The sequence below is a fragment of the Anser cygnoides genome, chromosome Z, assembly GCF_040182565.1.
Source record: "Anser cygnoides isolate HZ-2024a breed goose chromosome Z, Taihu_goose_T2T_genome, whole genome shotgun sequence".
Classification (NCBI taxonomy): domain Eukaryota; kingdom Metazoa; phylum Chordata; class Aves; order Anseriformes; family Anatidae; genus Anser; species Anser cygnoides.
The window spans coordinates 71,558,776-71,584,415 of record NC_089912.1 but is presented as its reverse complement, the minus strand read 5'-3'; the positions used below and the strand labels follow the sequence as shown (position 1 = coordinate 71,584,415).

Here is a 25,640-nt window from a genome sequence, read left to right as displayed (position 1 = left end):
AGAGGTTGTCATTCCTTCTATCTTCCTCTTTGGGGTTCTAATTCCAAAAGTGAAGGAAACAATAAAATTAAAATAAGTCATTCCAAGTTACATGCTCAACTGTGAGCAGCAATTTAAGAAGTCTCATCAGGTATGCTTTGCTATCATCACCTCCTGCACTATTTACTTTTCTCCGTTTACAATAGAAAAACAGTCATTTCCAGAACAACACTTCTCACCCTTTCCCCCCATTCTCAAACTTTGGCCCTTCCCACCTCTTTTCCCCATCCGACCCTCCTATTTCCACATATTTCTGATGATCCTCTTCCTCACCTAGACCAACACTGAAGCTATCTAAAATTTAAGAAACGTTATGGGAGTCCCGTAGAACATTAAGGACAAGAACTAGAAGAAGGCTAAATAATATGAAACGGTATTTTTCAGTTGTGTGTTTCTCTCATCTCTGACAGAATTCTTCATTTTGACAGCAACATTATAACGTTCCCAATGTTTCATTACATTTCCTGTTCTCCGTGTGGCCTTTCCGAAGCATCCTCTTTCCATCCTAAAGGAACCAGGGAACAGTCCTTCACCCTGCTCCCCATACTGCCAAAAGCAGGAGATGGAAAACACTACTCTGGTTCACCAGAGCTGCTCTGGCCTTGTACAGATCTGCATGATGCTAGGTTCATGCATATCCATGAACAATACACCAGTCATGAATAACACAGTATGCTGTTGGCATGTCAAATATTGCAGGACAGAAGCAAGTAAGGATTATCGATTTTGACATCCTACGTAATGTACTGCAAAAGGACTTGAGTTATCCTACTCGTCAGAAATCTGTCAAAGCATGAAAAATTGATGCAGGAAGAGGTTCTTCCTTCATAAGAAAGAGAGACCAGATTATGATTCAAGAGGCATGTGACAATAAAAAATAACCACTGATTATGCTTTCAGACACAGTGAATACTCAAGATGTGACTGCTAGACTCTTTTATCCACACAATCATTGTTTCAACAGTGTGGATAGAGTCAAAAAGAATGGATTTTAAATTAACTATACACTTAGATATATGTAACACCTACTTCTTTCAAACTGGTGCTTGAGGCTGTCTGCAAGATCAGATGAAGATTCACTGCTGCCTGGAGTCTTGTTTTTAAACTTATCTTCATTATCTGTACAAGCTACAGCGTTTTTCATCTTTTTCTCCCCTTGCTGTGTCCATTTGTCTCTCCACATCTTTCACCTTGAGTGTGCTCCAAACCTCCACGTCACTGTAATCTTATGACTAAGAAACTCCCTGGAGCTTTGTTCTGCATTTCAGTCGGCAGTTGTACTACTGTGGTAGTGCAGTTTGATTCACCATTATTTCTCTGATATGCATTAAAAACAAAATAAAATTTAAATTAATTGAATAAAATTGTAAAATCCAAGTTAACTATATAATACTTCAAAGGTCTTTTTCTCCCATAAACAACCAAAAGAAACTTACATTGCAAGGTTAAGATATCTATGAACTTTATCCCCTGATCTTTTGAAATTTTAACCCATACAGTGTATGCAGATGTGGTTAGTCACTGGTATCAATTTTGGTTAAGTTAAATGCCGCAAAACTACTGTTTGTTAAAGAAAAATCAAGAGTTTCTGATTTGTCTGAACCTGACAACACCACATGTACATTATCTTGTACAGCATATGACAGTATGTGGCTGGCATGAACAACAGGTGACTGAAATAATAATAATAAAAAAGAATTGCTGCCAATTGTTACTTATTCAAAGTCTGAAAAAAAGTCACACTGGCTAGCACTAACATTAGCTAAACAGTGCTTCCATTAGCCAGGAACAGCAAGAGCTTTGTGAATTATTGTGCAGCTCTCTGGTCAACGCAGATCTGTCTCTGGGAAGTCTGAAGTCTGCCTACTAAGACATACTTTAAGAACATGCAACAAAAGCTAATGCTATTTTGAAGAAAATAAATAATAATGATAAAAAAGACAGTAATATGAAAAAGTCAGTTAATCTGAGGAAAAAAATTAAAAAAAAATCTATTACTGATGAAAGAGCAAGATAGTAATTGAACAATTTGATGGGCTTCTTCTGCATTTAGAAGCTATTTTCCCACAAAAATGGCTTCCTGTCTCATTCTGTTCTGTTCTCTTGCTAATATAAATGCCAACTCAAGAATAAGATTTAAATGATGCCCCAAGTTGCCGGATTCTCTTCAGCATACAGCATAAACTGAGTAACTGACTTCCTACTACACAAATGTCCTTATTTCTTCACTCTCATAACCTCAGGTGTCCATTACAATGAACAAGCAAAACATTTCTGATCATCCTCAGAGTCTTTACAACACAATTACATGAGGCAGGGAATACATTCTGAAGAACCATCATTTATCACTGATAAGTGACAAGAAAAATCCATTACTAAGAAATGTATGGATAGTATAACCAGGTATTACACCTCCACACAAAATATTCCACTTCTGCAACAGAAATGAGAATCTTTGTATCTTGACTGCAATACACTGTGAAACAACGAGAGTCTCAAATGCTAAGTGGTTTTGGAATGAATAGCTCCAAAGTTCAGCAGAAATTGGTTTGTTGTCAAACACAGAACACAGAATCACAGAATTGTTTGGGTTGGAAGGGACCTTAAAGATCAACGAATTCCACCCCCCTGCCATGGTCAGGGACACCTCCCACCAGACCAGGTTGCCCAAAGCCCCATCCAGCCTGGCCTTGAGCACCTCCAGGGATGGGGCATCCACAGCTCCTCTGGGCAACCTGTGCCAGTGCCTCACCACCCTCTGAGTGAAAAATTTCCTCCTAACCTCTAATCTAAATCTCCCCTCTTTTAGTTTAAAGCCATTCCCCCTTGTCCTATGTGCTCATTTAAAAAGTTTTATAAGCCGCAATAAGGTTTCCCCATAGCCTTCTCTTCTCCAGGCTGACCAATCCCAACTTCATCCACTTGCCTTTGTAGGAGAGGTGCTCCAGCCCTTTGATCATCTTTGTGGCCTTCCCTTGGACTCAGTCTAATAGGCCTGAGTCCTTCTTGGGCTGGGGGACCCAGAGCTGAACACAGGACTCCAGGTGGGGTATCATGAGAGCAGAGCAGAGGGGGAGAATCCTGTCCCTCAACCTGCTGGCCATGCTTCTCTTGATGTAGCCCTGAACACGCTTGGCTTTCTGGGCTGCAAGCGCATATTACCAGCTCACGTTGAGCTTCTCATCAACCAACATACCCAGGTCCTTCTCTGCAGTCTCAATGAGTTCTTTTCCCAGTCTGCGCTCATGCCTGGGATTGCCCCAACCCAGGTGCAGCACCTTGCACTTGGACTTGTTGAACCTCATTAGGTTCACATGGGCCCACTTCTCCAGCTTGTCCAGGTCCCTCCAGGTGGCACCCCTGGCATCCCTTCCTTCTGGTGTATCGACTGCACCACTCAGCTTGGTGTCATCTGCAAGCTTGCTGAGGATGCACTCGATCCCACTGCCTGTGTCGTTGATGAAGATGTTAAACAGCACCGGTCCCAGGACAGACCCCTGAGGGACACCACTAGTCACCGGCCTCCACTTGGGCACAGAGCCACTGACCACCACTCTCTGGCTGCAGCCATCCATACAATTAGCTAATCACTGAAAAGCCCACCTTCAAATCCATCTCTCTCCAATTCAGAGATAAGAACATTGTGTGCGGACCGTGTCAAAGGCCTTACAGAAGTCCCGGTAGATGACATCGGTCGGTCTTCCCTTGTCAACTGAAGCAGTCACTCGATCACAGAAGTTCAAGTGCTCTCTTCCCAGTTCAGCCTATCCACATTCTCTAACGCATGACAAAACTGCAATCTTTCACAAGACATTTAAGACAGTCCCTCCTTTGTTTTCCTTTTACTGTTTTTCTTTCTATTTCTATTCACATGAATCTTGAAAAAATGTGCTATTTAAATTATACCCTTAAATCAAATTTTGGCTGAGCATAACTTAAAGAGCTCAAATTTGAAGTAATTCAGTGAGACAGACAAGCTAGGTACGCCCTTCTTCCCAGAGAGGTCAAACTCGGAACATATTCAACATAATTTTAAGATCATTAAACTTGATGGATCTCACAGTATAAAAGTTTCAAAACTGTGATCTAAGCAAAAAAGGCACTTCTACTTTCTGTATCAGCTCAAGCCACCTCTTAATGGTCACCACTAGAGAGAAGAGTGATGGACTCAGTAACTGCTGCTTCAGTGATTTAAACTAGACATACACTATTTCCTTTTCCTAAAGGTATCAGGAATACTGTTGTGTGTGCTCCTAATTTATGACTAAACACTTATTTCCCTGTTGTGTTAGCAGTCAACACTTCAGAAACACTAAGCAACTTAGGCATGTGTATTCTGAAGTGCTTAAACATGCACTGATAAATTCAGTTTTGCATTACAGGAGGATACAGTACTTGTAAGGATCAAATATAACTCATGGAAATCAGAATATAATCTTTTCTGACTACTGGAAAATGATATTGGGAACTGTTTTCAAAATCAGAAGGAAACTACTATTCTGTTCCAAAAACTGAAGAACTTGTTGGAGAAACTTGTTTTGCATGAAAAACAAACAAACAAAAAAAAAAAAAGAAAGAAAACAAAACAAACCCACTGCAAATAGAACTGTTCCTTTAAGGTTTTAACTTTAATCCTACAGTGGTCAAACAATAAACCGTATTACTCCCATAATTTCAGCAAACAACATGAATCTCTAATTCAGTGGTTTCACAGCATCCCAGAAGGGCTGAGGCTGGCAGGGACCTCTGGGTCCATCTGGCCCAACCCCTGCCCATGCAGGGACGCCCAGAGCAGCCTGCCCAGGACCACATCCAGGGGCTTTTGGAGATCTCCAAGAAGGAGACCCCACAGCCTGTCTGGGCAGCCTGTGCCAGGGCTCCCTCACCCGCACAGCACAGAAGGGCTCCTGGTGCTCGGATGGAGCCTCCTGTGTGCCAGGTTGTGCCCACTGCTTCTCATCCCACCACTGAACACTCCTGGGTAGAAACTGACCCATCTTCTTCTCATCCTTCCTTCAGACAGTTATATAATGATAAGATCCCACCAAGCTAGAGTCTCTTCTCCTAGTGAGCAGTCCTGTTCCACGCAGGACAGAGGCTGCAGTTCCTTTCTTATCTTCATGACCTTTCACTGAACTCTCTCTGGTAGCTGCATGTCTCTCCTATACTGGACAATCCAGAATTTGACACAGTACTCCAGGTTTCCTGGTTCCAAGGAAAATTTAGTTCTCACTTTTCTAACATGCAATGATTGCAAAAATGTGTCAAATTCTACATAAGAGAGACTCACGGTGCTTCTCCCTGCCTCTTCTCCCAAGCCACCTGAAGATTTATGATCAGGTGACTTTCCCAAGGAATGTGAAACACAAGTTCAACTTCCTCTGAGATGAGCATCTCCAATTTCTCTTTTACTGAAAAAAATAAGGACACTAACACTCCAATCTCCTTCTGCGGCAGAGAAGGAACCTGGAGCATGATTTCAAAGATCCTGTTCCTGGAAGAAGCACCAACCTGACAGTCCCTACCTCACACCTCCATGCTGCTCCTTTCCCACCCCTGCTACATCCTACTACTTGTTTTGGAATAAATGCTTATGAGGTAGGGTGGTAAAACTTCCAAACAAACAAACAAAGCTATTTTTAGCCTGGATCAGTTGACTGACACAGTTTACAAGGTACAGGGGACAGTTGTATCAGCACCACAGAGGACCAAACAGCGGGCAGAAACAAGTGAACATGAACAGTAAGTTTCTGCATTACCACAGAGGAATTCCTAAATTTATATTTGGGTTCCAAAGTGTTTTTATGAGACTGAAGATTAATTTTCAGCACTGTAAAGCAGGTGTCATTTTAAGGAATAAGCACAAGTGACTAAAGGGCCAGTCAACATAGAATGCGTAAAAGAATAGTACGATTGTAGTCCTTTTTCTTCTCTGTATGTATGTACAGTTTTCTGGGTGTACATTTACATATGTACATATAAACATACACATTTAAAAGAGTCACTGTAACTTTCTACAACCCACTTTTATATTTAAAAATTGATGTAGCACTGAAAGCCCTCAAAATCGCAGTAGAGTGCCTTGAACTACATCTTTCTGGCTGATCAGAGGAGCTCAGAAAAACTTGTCTCGTGGCGCACACAGAACATGCGCACACACCTTCAGCTACGGCTTGGGCCACGCACTGGACCTTCGATACAGGTCTCTACAATGAAAAAAAACAATAATAAAAAATAAAAAAAAATAATAAAAAACAACACAGCAGCACCAAAAATTATAAGGTGATTTCCAGTGTTATTTCGAGGCGAGTGGGGAGACAGCGGAAGGGCGGACACGCGTCCTCTAAAAAAAATTACATAAAATTAAAAGACGTCGGGGAGGGGAAGGGGGCAAAGCCACGGCGCCCGTACGGGGACAGGGATCCCCGGGAAGGCGGCGCCGCGAGGAGCCGCGGCGGCTGCCCACAGGCCGGGCAGGGCCAGCGCCGACCCCCCCGTGCCCCTCCTGGAGGCCCGGCGGCGGTCGGGAGGCCGAGCTGGGACGCGCGGACACCCGGGCGGACACCCGGACGGACACCCGGGCGGACACCCGGGCGGACACCCGGCCCGGCCCGGCCCGGCCGTGCCCTCGCGGCGCCCGCGGCGGCCCCGGCCCGGCCGCAGGCCCCGGGCAGCGCGGCCTCCCCCGCGGGCCGCCGCCTCCGCCGCCCCTCGGTGCCGCCGGTGCCGGGCGTTGCGTGGCGGCGTCCGGCGAGCGCCCGCGGTGCCGTTACCTGGCGGGCGGCAGGCGGGCCGCCGCGCGGAGCCTCGCAGCCGCTGACATTGAGAGGGACGCCGCCATGACGCTCGGCGCAGCCGCTGGGGGACGGACGGCGGCGGCGCTGGGACAAACCTCCTCCGCCCGGACACAGGAAACGCGAAGGCGGGCGGGGAGGGATGGAGGGGGCGGGAGGGGCCGGAGGGGGGCAGGCACCGGCAAGGGGGAGGCGAGCACCCTCCTCACACCGCCCTGCCGACCTCCTCCTGCCTTCCTCTTGCTGTCCTCAGCGAAGGACGTGGGGACTGAAGCGCTTCGGGAGGGCCCTGCCAGGCCTCACGGCACCCTTGGGTGCGGGGCACCCCGGGGTGGCAGGGGCTGAGCCCCGCTGTCCCTCATTAGGTGTCCCCGAGAAAAGGGCACGCTCCATGCAGAGAAAGCAGAGCTCTGGTGTCTTCTTGCACGTCTTGACCTATTTCTTAGTTTTTCTGCTTAAAATACACTCAGGTGCTTGCTGCACTAAGGTAAACAAGTATCTAACATGCTGTGCTTGTAGGAGCCCTGTTTTGACTTTACACCAATTCTAGACTTAACTTCCTATAGTCACACAAGGAAGATAAACCACTTCTAGACTTATTCCCCTAGTCAGACAAGGAGGATAAACCAATTCTAGACGTATTGCCTATAGTTAGACAAGGAAGACAGACAAGGCCCCTGTTCTCTTAAAGTTGAGTCATATTTTTAATGCATTAACTGTAAAAAGGCAAGTAAATAACAGCGCACACATCCTGGAATATGACGCTTCATTCACGGTTAAGGAAGATAGATTGCTGTAAAGGAAGAGTCAAACGCTGTGGTACTCAGTGCCAAAACCTCAAATGACCTACACTTTCCGGAAACACATGGTGTGAAAGCGCAGGGTTAGAGAGGGATCTGCAATGCTGTGAAGAACTGAAAAGTTTCTGGTTCTGGGGAAGAAAAGTCTGCATTCTTAACATCATTTTAATTATTTTGAAATCTGTTGCCATTTTTGAAAAAAGAAAAAAAAAAAAAAAGAAAAAGAAAACCCCTTATCTCAAGTTTCAATTTTACTGAAAAACTGGAAAAATTATAAGAAGCGTTAAACAAAAAGTTGTGAAACTCCTACAGGAGATGTTAGTTTTGTCTAATGGTTTGTGAGTTGCTCCAGGAGAAGCCTGCCTTTTTCTCTATTGTGCAGTTTGACAAGATCAGATACAAAAATTCTACACAAGCAAGTTAATTCAGTGCTTTCTTGTCCCAAATAAAGGACAGAAGAATAATAGTTCTAATGAAAAGTTAAAGAAACTCTGAACAAATGTTTTCTGCAGTTATCAAATCAACAGAACATTAATTTCCAATGAGAACAAACAAACAACACCCTTGTATTATATAATCCTAATTAAACGTCAGACCTGGAGCCACTATTTCATAGTCTTTGTATTAGACAAAGGTTGCAAAACAGTTTCTGTTGTAAATCATCCTGTTAGAATGTTCCACTCAAATACGTAATTTTCTACACTATCTTCCCGTCAAACATTTCCGACTTACAGGGAAATGAAAAGTATACTATTTTTCTCTTTCAAAACAACAGCAGCTATGCAGAAAAAGAGGAAAAATGAAAAATCATTCTGGGCAGCATAGTACAAAGACAGTAAGGACAGTGCTTTACAAATTGGGTGCTTTTACGGATAGGAGTATTTAAAAGGAATTTTTCCATCATTAGTAAATATGGTCAAAGTCAGATGTAGTATGACAGACAGCAGGAGTAATCCTGTAGCAATGATTAATTGAGCATGGCCTATATGGAAAAGTGACAGCTTGTGTTAAATGTCAGTGGGAAACTACACTGCACCTTTGCGCTTACTAGTTTTTCTTCACATGTTTTGAGAGGTCTTGAAAAACTGTTCCCTGAGGTTCTGTGATTTTTTCAACTGTATCAGTTACCAACCTAATAATGCACGTTCTCTCTCACACCGAACCTTCATGCACGTTCAGATAGACAGAGTAGGAATATCTGCCTCTCGGAAAACTCAAGAACTTTTATCCCTCTGTTCCAAAATCTTTTTCCAGTGGCCTCAATGATGGTAGGTTATAGGAGGCCTTCACACCAACTCACGTTTACTTCAGTTAATCTAAACTTGTACCTTTTGTGATGCCACAGCTAGGAAAAATCTGTCGTTCCCTGGAAGCAGGGGAAGATTAATGCAGTTCAAAGGCATCAGCTGGTGAAGAGTGGTTTGCTGAGGCCAGTTGCCCTTGAAGGTCCGAATGTAAACTGAGGCAAGCTGTGTGAGTCTGTCTATTCTCCATCAGTTGTCAGATACTCAGAGCTCATCTGAAGACCTCTGGGGTGGACCCCGCTTTCAGGGTTTTTGCATCTGCTGTCTTCTTTCACTGTCAGAGATGGAAACAGCAGTTTGGGCAGCATGTGAGCGCATCACACGGCTCTCTTCTTTGAACTCGAGCTCTTCCTGCTACCTCTCCTGTGGGTGATGGGGAAAGGACAGGGTAGTAGCATGGGGCAGCTGGAGCTTGGAGCTGCCGCTTTATTAACTGAATCCATAAAAGGAAGGTGCCAAAATCAGGAGCTGCCTTTGGCAGCTGCAGGGACAGGACTGTCTTGTGCTAGATCACAGCGACTGATGGGTTTGAGCATGTGTGCAAGTGAACGTGCTGCTAATTGCTAGCACAGTCCCTGGAAAGGTTTTGGCCCAGGCCAATTAGCACCGTCCCAAACAATGTCTGAGCACAGTCTGGGAACCAGCGTGAGCCTGGGACTGTTCCTAATAAGCAGTGTGGATGAGGCCATTCTGGGTTTTGGATTGTGTTTTTGGAGCTGGGGAGAAGAGGAGAAAGAGTTTAGTTCTACGGATGTGAGCTGTGCCACGTAAGCTGAGCTGTATCAGGGGTACAAAAGGGTCTTTGGACTGTTTATTTACTAATATAAATGTAACCATAGCATTTGTTGCTGAAGTATTATTGTATAGTAGTCACAAACACGAGAGACTATTTCTAGACAAATAACCATAGCTCTCCAGAGACAGCATGTGTGGCAATTCCAAGCACACAGTTTACCGTGAAATTAATATGCACCAACAGTCCCTTGCAGTCTGGTGCCTCGGAAAGGGCGAGAGATACGAGTTTTTCTCTTTCCCACTTTTGACAGGAAATAGACCTTAGAAATAGACCTCTAAGATATTCCTGTAAAGTTTTAAATTAGGTATGTACTGTTTTATCTGACTGGCTTAACTTTGTGTAAATGTATTCTTATATATGATATAAGACCTTCTTAATCGTTGCGTCTTAGGTCGAACTAATCAATTTGTGTGCTTATACACAGTCTTAGAAAATAAAGCTTTACATGCAGTATTCCCCCAAATAATACAGTAAGTTGGTTTTTGAGGTGACCGCAAAAGAATCATTCGAAGTCCATACTTCCATGAAGGCTTAAACTTTTCATTCATAATTCTGGCTGCAAGCTGGTCTTCTGTCACTGATATACTGTGAAACACTGTCCCTCAAGACTGAAACAGTTTATGTGCCAGCACTTATTGTGCTGTACAGTATGCTCACAGTTTCTATTGTCTCACTCTATGAGAAAGCTTATTAGCTTAACTATGCAGGGTTAGAGTCATATTTTCTCTTCACATATGTGACCACCACACATTGTGAGAATCTGAGAGGAAAATCTAACCTTTTACTTTTTTTCTGTGAGAGTAAGGTTGTACAATTTTACTCTATGCCCAAGGAAATCGATTCAGATACAAATAATTTCATAGTCTCAAATAAACTGCAGTTAGAAGTGAGAAATCTAGAGATACTCCTTAGTGAATCATTGTTTTGAATTGTTGCATTTTATCCTGGGTGGCTTGTAGGAACTATTCAGGAAACGAAGTCAACATTCTCAGAGATCTTGACAGCCCTATGTGGCAAAGCAGTGGTAGAAATGGGGTACAAGACACAAGCAAACTGATTATACTGGTTACAGCTACATGTATTCTCACTCAGTTCCATGTTGTGTGTTGTCTGTATTGATTTTACGTACAGAAACGATCATTTCAGTGTTGGACAACTCTCGGATTCTGACCCTTCATATATCTAAGCATGGCGGTAGCTTAACATGTACTTAGTTATTCACATTAACTTATACAGGACTGGAATTTAGTCTTTCAAATACCAATTTTTGGTTTGAAAAGTATGTTTTGTCTTTTTAAGAGCTCACTGTGTAAGTAGTGACTCTGTTGGCTCCATTTTACCCACAGTAATTTCTTTTGCTGGTGAAATATCAGCTGCAGTTACCCTTAGAGGTTTTTTGTTTGTTTGTTTGTTTTTCCAAGCATTTGCAGTTGGACAAAGACTATTTCTCTTATATAGTTATTTACAAACCTTACCATGCTTTCAGTGCCAGGATAAATTTGATGGAAGATTTTGTCCCAAATGTCAATTTCTGTGTTAAAAGATGAGTGATCGTAAGAACATGATGTTTGGGGATTTCAGTATTTATTTACATTCCCTACATGGCAGCCAGGTTGGTAAGGAAGATGACAATATTCTCAAAGTCTGTTTGATTGCAAATGAAATTTAAAATGCAGTTGGAGCTGTCTGGATTTAATTTCTCTCTCTCCCCCCGCCCCCCCCCCCCCCCCCCCCCCCCCATATGGGAGAATAAAACATCTCAGCTCATACAGGAGAAAAAAATTAAAACCAGGCAACGCCAGCTCCATTGTGAGCTTCACATGCAATCAAACAGTCTCGCAGGGAAACTCCCCTTCCTGACTGCACTGCTGCCACTTGTGAACTACAATTAAAAAAAAAAATCACTTTTTATACTCCCTGCTTTCAAGCTAGACATTGACATGTGAACCAAAATCTTCTTTTTAACTATTGCCCGGGAGGCCACCAAAGAATCCCAGCTGACCCCCTGCCATCAGAGTGAGTGATGGTAGGCTGCTGGTGTTGCAGCTCGCTTCCCTCGGGCTGCCACCCTGAGAGATCCCACCATCCACCCTCGGTGTGAGTGACATTAGCCCACTGGGCTTTGAAAACACTTTTCAGGTCGGTCATCGCGGAGAGATAGCTTCCTTCACACACAGCATCAGGGTGAGTGACGTCAGGCCGCTGGGGTTTAAAATACAGACCCTCAGGCTTGCTAAGCTGACACTGCTGAGAAAACTGCTTTTATTGTTTTACATCAGCAGGGACCTCTTTGTCTTTTTTTGTATTGTTTACTTAGAAGCCAGCCTCCCCCTTCCCCGTCTCCCACCCCAGACAATTATTAACATCTGTAGGGTAATTTCTAGTGCTTTTTTTGTTTTGTTTTGTTTTTTAAACTGGAGGTGAAGCAGATTTTAGTCTTTGAATTTTTATAGCCATCTGCTTTCTCATATGATTTTTTGAAAGATCCTGGGTGTGCCTGAGTACTTGTTAGTGGGAGTGTCTTAGCATAATAAAAGGAGAGCAGTTCTTAGAGATTCTGTTCCTTTTAGCCATCCTGGATAGATAATGCTAATATTAATTATTCTTCCATCAGAACTTTTCCTGAGGTTCGTGGACTTCAGGAAATGTTCCTCTCTAGTCTTAACTGAATATAAGTCTGGCTGGCACTTGGTCTTTCAATTCGTGATACTAAAATTAAAAGGTTCCTCTGTAGCCAACCATCATAGGAAACCTGATCAGGTTTCATCAGGAAACCTGATGTTTCTGATATTATTTTATCAGCTCTAAATTATGGTGATGAGATTTTAGGGGCTTTGTGAAGTAATACATAGGATTTAGGATAAACCCCCCTAAACTGGTTAATGTGAAAGATAAAGTTTTAAAACTGTAATTATATAATACCGCTGAACAGACTAAATCATTGAATGGTAAGTAGTGCGTTGGAACTGCCATTTTTCTGAACTCTATTTCCATTTCATTCAAAATTAGGAACTATTTCTTAATGTATTACTGAAAAGAAGTAATTAAAAAAATACATATATTTTAAAGTTTCTAATTCTTTATGAAAACAGCAGCCAGGTGAGCTAAAATAAACATAAAGATTTGAGAATTTAGAAAAATAAAGTCTAAGAAAGATTACTTGGTTAAATGATAATTTAGTTAAAGGTATATAATAAGTTTATATTGAAACTAATATTTTTGTCTTTTTCTCTCTCTCTCTTTCTTTTTTTTTTTTTCTTTTTTTACTGTTTGCCATTTGAAGCTCACTTTATCAGTGACCTGATCCTCACTTGGATGCATAAACACATTTCGTAGTCAGATTTCACAAGAGGTACCATCACTCTGTAAGAGAAATTTAAGTTCTTTTAAAACTAGTTTTAAAGTATTCTCTTTCTTCTTACCTAATTTTTTGAATAGCATTTACTATGGATACTAAATGTCACCAGTTTCATTGAAGGAAGAGGCTTTTTAGTGGTTTTGGTAGATTAGCAGAGAATTATTAAAATATGTAGTAACAATTAATTTTTATGAAGCAGCTACGCTGTCCAATAAGAAACCTGTGAAAATAATTTGCTTTAGTCCTATGAGAACTTCTAAGGTGCTTCTAATGATAGGAATGCAGGAGAAGATGTCATCGAGTCCTCCAAGCTGGAGTTCTTATCCTCAATAATATCTTTAAATTTAAGTTTTTTTCAACTCAGAAATGTTCTCTGAAAGACACAGTTTTGATGAGCTTGATGATATTCAGTGGTAGGAAACACCATAAGACAGTTACGTGTTGTGTGGCATTTTTTGAAATTATATTCCTAAGTTTTTCATTATTTCCACATCACTTTCATATAAACAGGACTTTCAAGGCTGGCTGCTTTTTTATGCCCCATACGAAATGAAGCAGGAGCTGGATCCTGGACTTCTGCAGTTCAGAATCAGCATCTAACTACTGTGCTGCAAAATTTACAAAAGTTTTTTTCTTTCTCCTGGTGTGACAGTCCATGTGCTATTCGCCATTGTGCTCCTGTTTTCTTGACCAGACTGAAGAAAACCCTATTTCTTGCTCTTTGCAGGCATTGGCGTGTTGCTCAGAGCTCACTGATGAGCAGGCTTTCATGCTGCCAACATATCCCAACAGCTTCCATGGCTCAGTTCTTCTGGGAAAGGGCAAGTGTTCAGATCTCTGCAGTTTAGCGGTTCCCCTCTCATGGAAATCCCCAGGTCTCCATCTGCTGAGAAGATTGACCATAGTATACTTTATATGGGGATGGAGTCTATCACAGACCTGGTGTTACAAACCCTTCTGTTCAGAAATGTGAAGCTGGGCTCAGAGTGTCATGAGTTTTTTTGTTGTGCTTTGTTTTGTTTTGTTTTTTAATAATAAAAATATGGGTTACCTTCAGATTTTAGGGCCTTTTTGTTTTACTCAGTTTGCATATTCAAATTATCCTACAGAACCACGAGTATTATTTTGGATCTTTGTTGTAAAATGAAATTTGAATTGTCTCTTAAACACACAGTTTGACCGTCTAAGATTCACAAGAGTTGCCAAAAAGTCTGTAATATCTGTGACTGTTCATATAGAAATGAGGGGTGGATGTCCCTGTAGTAACTGGAATCTGAAATCAAGAGACGGCAAAAAGAGGAAGGCATCATCCCAATTGGGTTATGCTTGCTTTCTCTCTGAGTGCTTTGGATAAGGAATTACAGATTCTGTAATTGTCTTAAGCAGTGGCATGCTGGTCTAGAAAAGGCCATACATGCATTTCTGCACCTTCTGTATTTGGATGGAAGTGATCAAAATCTTACACTGTAGTACAGCCCACTGTATTGTACTTCAGTTGTGACCATCGCTGTATTAACTGTACAGGGTATGTGGTTTTGGTGACACAATGAGTTTCTACAAAAAGGATTGTGGTGCCAGGAAAATAATATGATTTCTGTAAAGCAGCTGTTGGAATTCTTAAGGATTAATGATTCTGTTTCCATGGAAGTAAATGACGAAAGTATATATTGGCAGAATATTTTCTAAATAGAATATTTAGAAAAATTCCAGGAGAAAAGAAATTCTGGCTCATTTGTAAGAGGAGATATTGAAGAATGTCCTGGTTTTATTTACTACACTGGTGGAAGACCATTATAGCCTCTTCAAAATAACTACCGGACAGATTACGTGCTGAGGAATGCATTTTTAATACAGATTCTTGGCAGTGGCATCTTTAGCTTGCATGCCACACCTTTCCCAAAATGTGTTGTTATTTTTATAAATTAAGATACCTGATTGCTTATTCTCAATTAATTTTCTATTTTCTTCTCTAAATGGCTTTCTTTAAACACTTTTTTAGTGATTGAATCACAATGACACCTGTGATGCACATCATATTTCCTACTTGCTAAGATACTATAGCCTGTATAAAACTAATCACAAAAACATTCAGAAAAAGGATGTCTGCTTACCTGTATAGTTTTGTACTAAGACCTGAGGTGTACTTTGTCATTAGTAGCGTACATATTTGATTATGGGATTATCATTCTGGTAGTCATGCAATTTCTATTGGATACTAAAATTTGTCTTCATGATTGAAAAAAGTACTATAAATTAGTTATTTCACTGCATTTCTTTTTTTCTTTTTGAGGTAATAATCACATAATCTAACAATAACAGTAGGACTATGAATGCTACAAGGTTTCTACTTACAAGAAATAGGTAAGTTCTTAATTTTGGAGAGTATAGCTTGATGTTTATCAAATCAAACTTCAGAGTCTTAACATGAAATAAGTTGTAGGCCTGTTTCAGCATCAGGGTAAAATGGGATGGTTCAGTCCTATGCCACTAAAAGGCTTAACATATTAATTGGTCCTATCAGCCATTCAACTGCAGGATACTGTTATATTGAGGAAGAGAATACTTACATCCAACAGGAAGCAGTGGCAAAGCAAAAGTGATATTAATTCCCTGACAAATAAAATGGAACTATTGAGATAAAATAAATCATTTAAAATATATTTTAAAATCCCTAATCATATAATTAATTAGTTCTTTTAATTTGGGGTCATTTTTATTTCAATTTCTATGACATTTTCTTGATAAAATTGTTGTTTTAGTTTTGTATCAGATTTAGTTTTCACCAAAGGCAGTTCTATTTAAACACCAAATATATATATATAATATATATATATATTTCATCTGAAACAGAAAGTGTTAGACACAAATAGTTCTTTTCCACCCAGTTCAGTATTACTGGTGAGTTTAATTTTAGCTAATACAGTAAAGTTATTCAAATTTGTGCCTTTTGATGCTGATACTACCATCTCAGCATCAAATAGGGGAGGACCTAACTCACCCATGTGTTGTTTCATATGAACGGCTCATATCAATGACCATATAGATCATCACTTTTTCTTTTCTGCTCTTCAGTGAAACAGTTAAGCATTTGCTAGATTAATTGGCTTGTGAAATTACCTCATCCTGGACCTTTCCTAATTTTATCTGTATATTTATTATTCCTCTCCTTACCTCTTTTCACGCATTTGTTCTGACCTCTAAGCCTTACATTAGCAGTTACCTTTTGAGTCATTTCATAGGATGTATTTTTTGAGAGATTAGCTCATTCCACAAAGAAAGCAGAAACAGGTTTAAATAGAGACTTTATCAAATAGACTTGTAATCCCTGTTGTGTCTGTGTATTCTTGTCAATTCAGAAAGCATAAAAAAAAAACCCACCACCCTTTTTAAGACTACTTGTCTCATATATTTTCCATTATATACCCTTGAAGTTTACAATTTATTCCCTTTTTATAAACAACAGGCTAAATATTACTATAGTTCTCATATTCCTTTCTTCACTCTTTATTTGCCATGTGAGACTTCGGAGACCCTTCCTCTTTCTCATTTTCTATTTCCCTCATAAGAAGGTGAAGGGTAGTAATACCACAACAGGGTAATGAATTCCTTGTACACATGTACATGTCAGTGGTCACAGAAATTGTGACTGAAATGACAGATACAATAAGTATTCTTCAGGGTCTTTTGTTAGTTTGGATTTAGGTCACAAAGTGTATTTCCCAGGCTGTCTTTCTACGATGAGCCAGTCTGACGACATAGATGTTGTTTTAGCTTTTTCAGAGCCTCAGCTATGTAACATCATTGAATTAATAGTTTTCAGAACTTTTTAAGTGTTCCTAACAATCTGCATTAAGCCATAAAGATTAATTTTTAAACAGTACTTTTCCTGCTTAAATCCTCAGCCCATGTTTCCATATGGTTTCATTTTAATGCCCATGATTCCATACTTCTATTATAGCTTGCCCCCTTTTACTGGAATTCACTGGAGGAAAGTGCTATTAGGGTTTTCCTTTTGCAGAAGGGAGTAGTTGTTCTGAAAAGAGAGCACAAGATGAAATAAAAGGGTACATTTATGAACAAAATGGACATAATGGTCAAGGTTTTCTATTGAATCTTTGTGGTCTAGAGAGGATCACTGGCATTCTGAATGAGAACAAAGGCTCTCAGAAAAAAAAAAATTCCAACATTTTCTGGAAGTCTGAATTTTATCTTATGCGTCATGCTTCTTTCTAGTTGTATGAATCTTAGAAATGGTAAATATATCTATTCACAAAGATTATTTTTGTTAAGCTACACGACAACTGTGTAAGTTGTATCTAACAGGTTCAGAGAGTTTAGAGAGCTTTTACCTTCTTATTTGGATACTAGAGGTACCACTAAGTTACATTACCTCATTAGAAATGCATCTTAAAAAATAGACATATTTTGAGCACATTTTAGCCTAAAAGACTTTATAAAGTCTCCTCAGGTGTGTTTCAAACCCAACAGTATTTCTCACATTCACATAATAAAAGTCCTCTGTATGTTCAGTGAAGATATTCTTGGCCCTAAAGAACATGCTAAAATGCATTGCTGAATTGACCTATCTGATTCCAGTGAACTGAAATGAATACAAAAAAGTACAACTTCCAAAAGATAATGATTAAAAAAAAAAAAAAAAGCTTGTCACAATTTTCTGCTTGGATTAAAAAAAAAATGCAAAATTTTGCAGTGACTTGAAATACGCTCTTTATTTACAAACTTAGAAATTGCACTTCAGAAGGATTATTAGTATCTCCTTCACAGAGGAGTTTTCCCTTTCCTTAGTTTTCTGTCTTTAAAAACACCGACAAACTGTTGAAACTTGCTCTTACATGTTTCTGATTTTCAATTTCTAGAGATAATTCTTGAAAAATGTCCAAGTTACAAAGTCCATATACAGCATTCACAATTTCTGTATCTAAATAGCGATCACCTTGTGACTTGTTAGCAGGGAAAATTAGATATTCAGAAGAAAAAATGACATTGATATTCAACTGTGTTTAGCTGCTAATTATTTACTACAAAATAAAAGTGAATTTGACGAATTCTTATGTAAATTAATTTGAGCTTTGCCTTGAATAATTATTGTTATGGCCCTTTCCATCACCACAGCCTTCAGCTGTAAGGGTCTCCCAAAGAAGGAAAAGCCCATGTTTTCTTTCCCTCATTCTTTCCTAAATCTTCTAGTGGCAGGTGTCCCTGCCCATGTCAGGGGGTTGGAACTAGATGATTTGTAGAATCATAGAATCACTTAGGTCGGAAAAGACCTCTAAGATCATCAAGTCCAACTGTTAACCTAGAACTCCCAAGTCTACCGCTAAACCATGTCCCTAAACGCCATATCTATGTCTTTTGAATACCTCCAGGGCTGGTGACTCAACCACTTCCCTGGGCAACCTGGTTCAATGCTTCACAACATTTTCAGTGAAGAAATTTTTCCTAACATCCAACCCAAACCTCTCCTGTCACAACTTGAGGCCATTTCCTCTGATCCTATCACTTGCTCCCTGGGAAAAGAGGCTGACCCCCACCCCACTACAGCTTCCTTTGAGGCAGTCGTGGAGAGCAGTAAGGTCTCCCCTGAGCCTCCTTTTCTCCAGCCTAAATAAACCCAGTTCCATCAGCTGCTCCTAATAAGTCTTGTTCTCTAGACCCTTCACTAGCTTTGTTGCCCTGCTCCAGCACCTCCATGTTCTTCTTGTAGTGAGGGGCCAAAACTGAACATAGCATTTGAGGTACAGCCTCACCAGAGCCAAGTACAGTGGGACAATCGTTCCCCTAGCCCAGCTGGCCACACTACTTCTCATAGGGGCCATGATGCCATTGGTCTTCTTGGCCACCTGGGCACACTGCTGGCTCATGTTCAGCCAACTGTCAACCAATATCTCTAGGTCCTTTCTAGGTCCAGGCAGCTGTAAAGCCTATTCCAACTCAAACCATTCTAGGATTCTGTGATTTATTATGGTTTAACTGTTGCCTTAAAAGGTTAAAACTGTTGCCTTTAAAAGGTTAAAAGTTTTCCATAGCAACTCAGATTTCTGTATGCAGATTTTCCTTTTTTTCAAATGGCTAAAGAGTTTTGCATTTATAGCTTCTCATTTTGAAGAACTGGAATAAGAAAATTAACTGCAATAGAAAATTGTTGAATACAGGTTATTGTGCTTTGAAGTCATATTTCTAGAAATAGTGGCAAGGTGTTATGGTCTTTTAAAACATATATAGGGACTGAAAGGGATCTTCTAGCTCATCCAATCTTCTCCTATTTTAGGAAACTACATCATCTAATCTTTTTAATAAATTGATGGAATTTTGTTTTAAGATTATCTAGGCTATTTTTGCCCCAGTGCTCCTTCTGGAAGACTGTTAAAGAACTTCGTGCTCTTTGTATCCTGTCCTGGGATTGTGTTTGACTTATAGGATGTCGGGATCACACGATTGTCTTGTATTGTTAGTAGTCCCACTGTCTAGAGTCTCATTCTTTTTTCTCTCTTATAAATTTACTGGTCCAGTTCTTTGTAGGTGCTATCTGTGGTGTCTTGTGTAGTGGCTATATATCCTAACTTTTGTTATGAACATATGTATGCGTGGACTTTTGTCACATCTTTACAAATATTTTAAGCATGATTTTTGAGGAACACTCTGGTCTGATACTTCCTTTCTCAGGAATACTTGTAATCATCTCCTTTTTCGTCTTTCTGGACATTTTGTTTTACCTGCCTTACTGTTCTTCTAGTAATCCTCACCTTCCTCCACCATAACTTAGGCTTTCATTTATGGTGTCATACCACATTTTTTTTTTCGATGACCAAGTGGGTTACTGTTATTGCATTTCCTTTCTCTGAAAATACATTATCTCATCAAAGAGTGACAGTATCTGACCACTCAATATCAGTATGACAAAATGTTTGTCTAGCATTTTACCCATCTCTTCTTGGTTTCCTTTTATATTAATTAATTTAGTTATTGCCTTCTGCTGTGCCGTTTTGCACATTGGTAGGGTCATTCTAGCAAACCCATAGAAACCATCTGAAATACGTAAGACAGAAATTAAACTTCGCTTACTGATGGAAAAAGACCATGTTGGGATGTCTACAGCTGTAAATATCAGTGAAAGTTTAAATATCTCCATATGAAAATAAGCTCCAAACTCAGATTTCCTAGGGAATGTTTTTTATTTTGAGTTGATTCTAGCCTAGTCCAATTCTATGCTTATTTTTGTATTATTCATTCCCGTTTTGACAAGGCACCAAGTCCTGCTTTTTTTTCTTCCTTTTTTTTTTCTTCTTTTTTTTTCTGGCATAGGTCATACTCCTTTGTTTATAGCAAAAGTAGGTGGAGAGGAGTCATCAGAAGGAAACAACACAAGGTCCTTTTTTTTTTCCATATCATTCCACCTAAATATCTGGAAGAAGGTTGTATTTCTTTCTAGTATCCTGGGCCCTGATTTCCCTATCACCAGTTTCTGACAATAGAATTACAGTTAGAATACGATTACCATGCAGCCTGTTAAAAGATGTCTTGAAGACCTCTTGCAGAAGTGTCTCATGATGACTGAAAAGGTAGTCTGTTTTCAGCAAAATATGTGAAGAGAATATATTTCTATTTGTTTATTTTCAGTGGTTTTTATATGAGAGGGCTTTTTCGTAAGATTAATCACAACAACCTAAACGCTTAATGACTCTTGTTTTCTAACATCTAAGACCCCATAGTTTTGTGGATTTTGACTGTAAAATACTACAAAAAAGATCCCTGTTGTTTTGCAGGATGATTGTAGTCAGTTTTCAAAACTCCCTTCCTTTTCATCTTATTTTTATATAGACAGCAAAAAGTTACAGCTTTTGAAAATATGGGTGGCATTTTCTTTTATTTAAAGAGCATAATTTTTAGGGATGAATGTAACTTCCTTAGTAAAGGACTTCTTGACCGAATCTTTTAATGGTGTGCAAGCAGTCTGGATTCCTTGATGGCAAAAAACACATCTTTCCCTCAAATCATCATGTCAATAGAAAAATAGAACAGTCTTTTCTTCCGCCATGCAAGGACCACTAAGTAAGTGAGACCAAGACTTAATTTTCAGATGATATCAAGAGAATTTTATGGCAGATGTCTTTATTGGCAGTTAGGTCTGCTGAAATAATTAATGAATCTAAGCAAATCACACTGCTAAAATTAGCCTGAGAAATGCAACAGTCGCTATTTTGTATGAGTTTTCCCTTGCCTTTCTTACCGCTTACCTTTATATTGCTAGAGCCTGGCTGTCACTTTTAGCAAGGCTGGTTGCCCATGTCCTTTGCAGTGAAAAGCTAAGCTAAGATCATCAGCATGCCAGTAGCTAATACTTTCAAGTGGTTTTACCCAAGACAGAAAGTTCTCCCACTGGAAGAATTTAGAGAACAACTCATCTTATTGCACGAAAAAAAGTACGAGATCTTCCTAAGAACACCACACTTCACACGCACAAAGCTCTCATGAGTAGAGGAGTAATACTGCACAGTGGCTCACTGGGCTTGGGCTAAGCTGGGTGCCCAAATTTACTGTAGATTTCTCCAGCTAACAATACAGTGAAGGTTCAGAAGCTGTGTTTTCACTTCTTTCTCTTTTGCTCTTTTTTTTTTTTTTCCCTCCAGTCAATCAGCTAGTACCTGCTAACTATGTCTGTGAAATCCTGATAGAGACAAAGCAGTTCCTTTGCTGCTCTGTAGTATGAAGGTAATAGCATAGTCTCTGCTTAGTTAATTCTGGAAAACTAGCTTTCTCTCCACTGGGGTGTTACAAGATGGTACCTTTTAATTACTTGCTGTAAAATCAACTTTCTGGAAAAAAAACAAAGCCACATAAGCCTTGTTTATGCATTTTAACTCCTCTTGCTTGCAAGGGCTAGTAGTCCATCTGGCTATTTTAATATGATTTATTGTCATACATTTTTCCTTTTTTCATTCTTTTACTGATATATTTTGGTATTTTTCTTAACCTTGTAAAAATTACTGGGATCCTTTCTAAAGCAAAGCTTCTTGATGTGTTTATGTTTAGCAGGTCAGATAAATTGTTCTCATGCAGACAGATCAGTGACACACAAGAAAGGAAATGTGAATTATCTGCCCACATCCCATAGTTTAGATAGCATCTCAGACTGAACTATGCACCTGGGATATTCCTAGTGATATCAGGAACCCACGAGGTGTGTCCAATAGTGCTTCATTCCTTCTTATTCTTTGTTTCAGTCCTCCTAGCTATGTTTGTGCATACAGCAGCTCTTTAATTTCAGCATGAAAGAAATTATTCCAAACAATTATTTACTAAGAGTGTCTCCGCTCTTGAAGTAACATGTTGATTCCATGTACCATTGAGACTGTGTTTTGCAGTTCATTACTCAGAGTATCAAGACAGAATTGCCTAATAAGAGAAGCATAAGACAGGATGATTTGCATAGCTCAGTTGAACTTCACAGTTTGCATTTCTGAACAGGAGAAAACGCCAAGACTCCATAAGGCAACTACTTATTCCAAATCTGGCACTTCTCCTATTCGGAAACACAGCTTGTGAAGTTCACTCGAGTTATTCAAATCAATCAATTTTTTTTCCTGAGCACTTTAATAACAAGAACGTTTTCTGTTATTAGTATATTACTTGTATAATATTTGCATATTAAGATACTAATTGAATATATTCACTTACCTGCTATCTCTTTTTTCTGATTCTCCAAGAAAAATCTCGGCAGTGCTGTTAAAGGAGTAAGGAACATGGACAGGTTGATACATGTGTGCCTCTGCTAGAGAATTAAGATGAGTATCGTGCACAACTCATTTGTGGCTTTGTCTTATGTCATTCCATCACTTGCAAGTTATACAAGTAACTCCTAGACCTTATAAGTGAGACGTTTCACACATGCAGCATGTAAATCCGACTTTAAGGTTCTGTCTGTATTAGTGAATAAAATGGACTGAGGACTGTTCTTTGATCCCAGAGCTAATAGGAATGGCAAGGCCTCTGTCTGTGTGATTAGCATGTCTGCCCCTCGCACTGTGTAAGCTGTATTTGAACTGCCTGTTGGGGATGACCCTTGGCCTGGGTGAATCTCTGGAATATGACTTTGAGTTGTGGGAGGGCAGTAGCTGGCCTAACAATGATATAACAAAATATAACAATTTCATGCTGCAGTTGCTCACCCATGCTGTAGCCATTTAGCTTATCAGTGCAGCGTTCTCAGAAGATTTCACTGCACGCTCACCTGCCTCTGAATACCACCTAGGGTTCCTTTCCAGCTCAGTAACCTAAGCCCCACACAGTTCTCCGTACTGAGCATAGCAGCTTAGGGCTACTTGCCTTCACAGAAGGTGTGGAAGGGTGAAAAACACCACCTCCTTCCTCAAACCAGGTTTCTTAGTTGGCAGCAGTGCTCCTCGTTAACCTGGGGAGAGGGAAGAAGACTGCACATAACAGTGACTCTGTCTCACCTCCCTCACGAAAATAAGCAACAGTTGGTTAAGCCACCATCCCCATTGAAGGCTTTAAACAAAGATGTCATCTATGGTTTGCAGTTTCTGTGAAACCCAAGGAAATTCAAAGAATGCTGTGAACAGGATAGTGCAGCCAATTTGCCTGAGACAGACATCAAAGTGACCGTATGTACAAGAAAATGACAGTTATTTGGCCTGAATATGCAAATAATATGTGCAAGCTTTTTTCCGTGAGTTGTTGAAAATTTGACCTTAAATATTTTGCTTTTCATTAAAGAAGATGAGGATTTCATAATGACAGGCATATTCAACTCTTCCTTTTCTCTGTATCAGATATGTCAAAATATTATGTTGTGGGGTTTTTATTTTGTATGTTGTTGTTTTTTCCCTTTATTAACATAATCAGAACAAAGACTGAGAATGTAGGTTCTGGGCTTGATACATGCTGTTGACTATTTTACAAGACTACTATAAAAGCTTATTTGATATATTCCTATATGATTTGCTACTGTAGTGAAAAACATAGCTATTAAAACTTTATAAGCAGCTGTGGCTACTTGCTCCTGTGAAAAAGCAAATCCCAAATGTCAGCTTGGTTTCTGCGGTTCTTCAGAAAATAGTGTATTCAAGTCTGGTCTATACTTAATAAGTTTTACTAGAATGATTATGTTTGCTACTGGTGCAATTTTTTTCATCATCGTAACTGTGCTTCACACTGCCCTAGTGCAGATATAAGTATGCTGGCACTCGTGCTGAAGATTCGGCTCTTGCTATGACCAGAAGTAGGATATACCTTTAAAATCATGTTTCATCTAGAATTACCACTTCTGGATAAGGAGAATGCTTGCCCAATGCGGGACCAATAAAAAGAAATGTTCTTAAGTGCAGACAAGGCTTCAGTTTCATAGACACAGAACAGTTCTGAATAAATAAAATCCTCTCTGCTTGGCAGTCAGCCCTGCTGACTCTTACAACTGTATTGTGTTTTTCGATATTTGTTTTTGTTTAGTTTCTTAAAATCCTCAAGTTCTTGCATAACATGAATACATAGAAGCCTGTGCTTTGTATTAAAACATCTTTCTAGCCTTAATACTAGTGGAGAAAAAGCTTGGAAACATAACAAATACAAATATCTCAAATTTGCAGCATTATAAAAATTTTGTAAGTTTGAATCGAGTTCCTTCGTTCTCAGACCTCCCCTTTTTAACACTATAGTTTTGATAATAATGACTTCTACAAATTTTAGTTGCCTAAGGTGACTTGAAATACGTTGGATCTGATGTATCAAAGTGTTCAGGCAAGAATGTAAATAAGATTTACTTTTCAATAGGATTGCATATATTATAAAAGTATGTTTTGGAGTTTTAGGGGCTTCTGTTCAAAATTGTGACTATTTTGGTTTTGGATCTGTATTACAGTATGTGCACTTATCCTTTTTCAGATATGCTTTGTGAACTGAAATTTAGAACTTGAGCTCACTTCAGAATACTGGTTAATAACGTTTTGAAATTAGTAGATTTGGACCAAATTTCACAAGCACAAGATATCTCACAATTTTGTTAAAATAAACAGTGCTCACACGGCTCCTCAGATGTTGCATCAAGAAGGAGCTTTCTGCCTGTATGTGACTGTACACATCTGTTAATTCAGAAATCTAAATGTGAAATCCAGCACTCAGGGACACCAGGTGGATATCTGATACTCTCAGAGGAGTTTGGGCTTCATAAACCATTGTATGGATTATTCACAGCCATGCATTTTTTCTTCTGATTGTGACAGAAAAAATATGGGTGAAATATTTGCATCAATAATTAATCCTAGTATAAATCAATACAAGTTACTAATAAATGAGAAATAGACACGTCACTGCCAAAAATCAGCTGTTAATGTCTCTTCGCTTACTGAAATGGCATGCTACATATCACAACTGTTCTATTAATAGCTACAAAATATTTCATTAGGTGGAAGTCAGGAATACTCTCCGGTTCTACCATGAATGCTGCATTCATAGCACACTATAATTTGAGATTGGAATAAATGTTCATAGAGCATGAGAAATAAAGAGATACAA

General features: G+C 39.6%; 1 protein-coding gene and 1 long non-coding RNA gene across 4 annotated transcripts in view; one reads left to right on the top strand and one right to left on the bottom strand.

Moving 5' to 3' along the window:
• NDUFS4 (NADH:ubiquinone oxidoreductase subunit S4) overlaps positions 1-6,967 on the bottom strand; it is a 47,598-nt gene extending 40,631 nt beyond the window's left edge. The window contains exon 1 of the mRNA XM_066988030.1: positions 6,813-6,967. Within this exon, the coding sequence (XP_066844131.1) occupies positions 6,813-6,880 (68 nt within the window). The 5' untranslated portion in view covers positions 6,881-6,967. The remainder of the gene's footprint in view (positions 1-6,812) is intronic.
• Positions 6,968-9,048: 2,081 nt separating this feature from the next.
• On the top strand, positions 9,049-23,813 carry LOC106035578 (uncharacterized). Of its 3 annotated transcripts, none has more exons than XR_007158915.2 (6): positions 9,049-9,704; positions 13,017-13,098; positions 13,819-15,452; positions 21,740-21,821; positions 22,143-22,290; positions 22,817-23,813. It is a non-coding gene; the product is annotated as an uncharacterized lncRNA (long non-coding RNA). The 3 variants fall into 3 exon arrangements; XR_001206857.3 differs by having other exon boundaries at positions 9,049-10,037; XR_007158914.2 differs by lacking the exon at positions 22,143-22,290 and having other exon boundaries at positions 9,049-10,037.
• Positions 23,814-25,640: the final 1,827 nt, after the last annotated feature.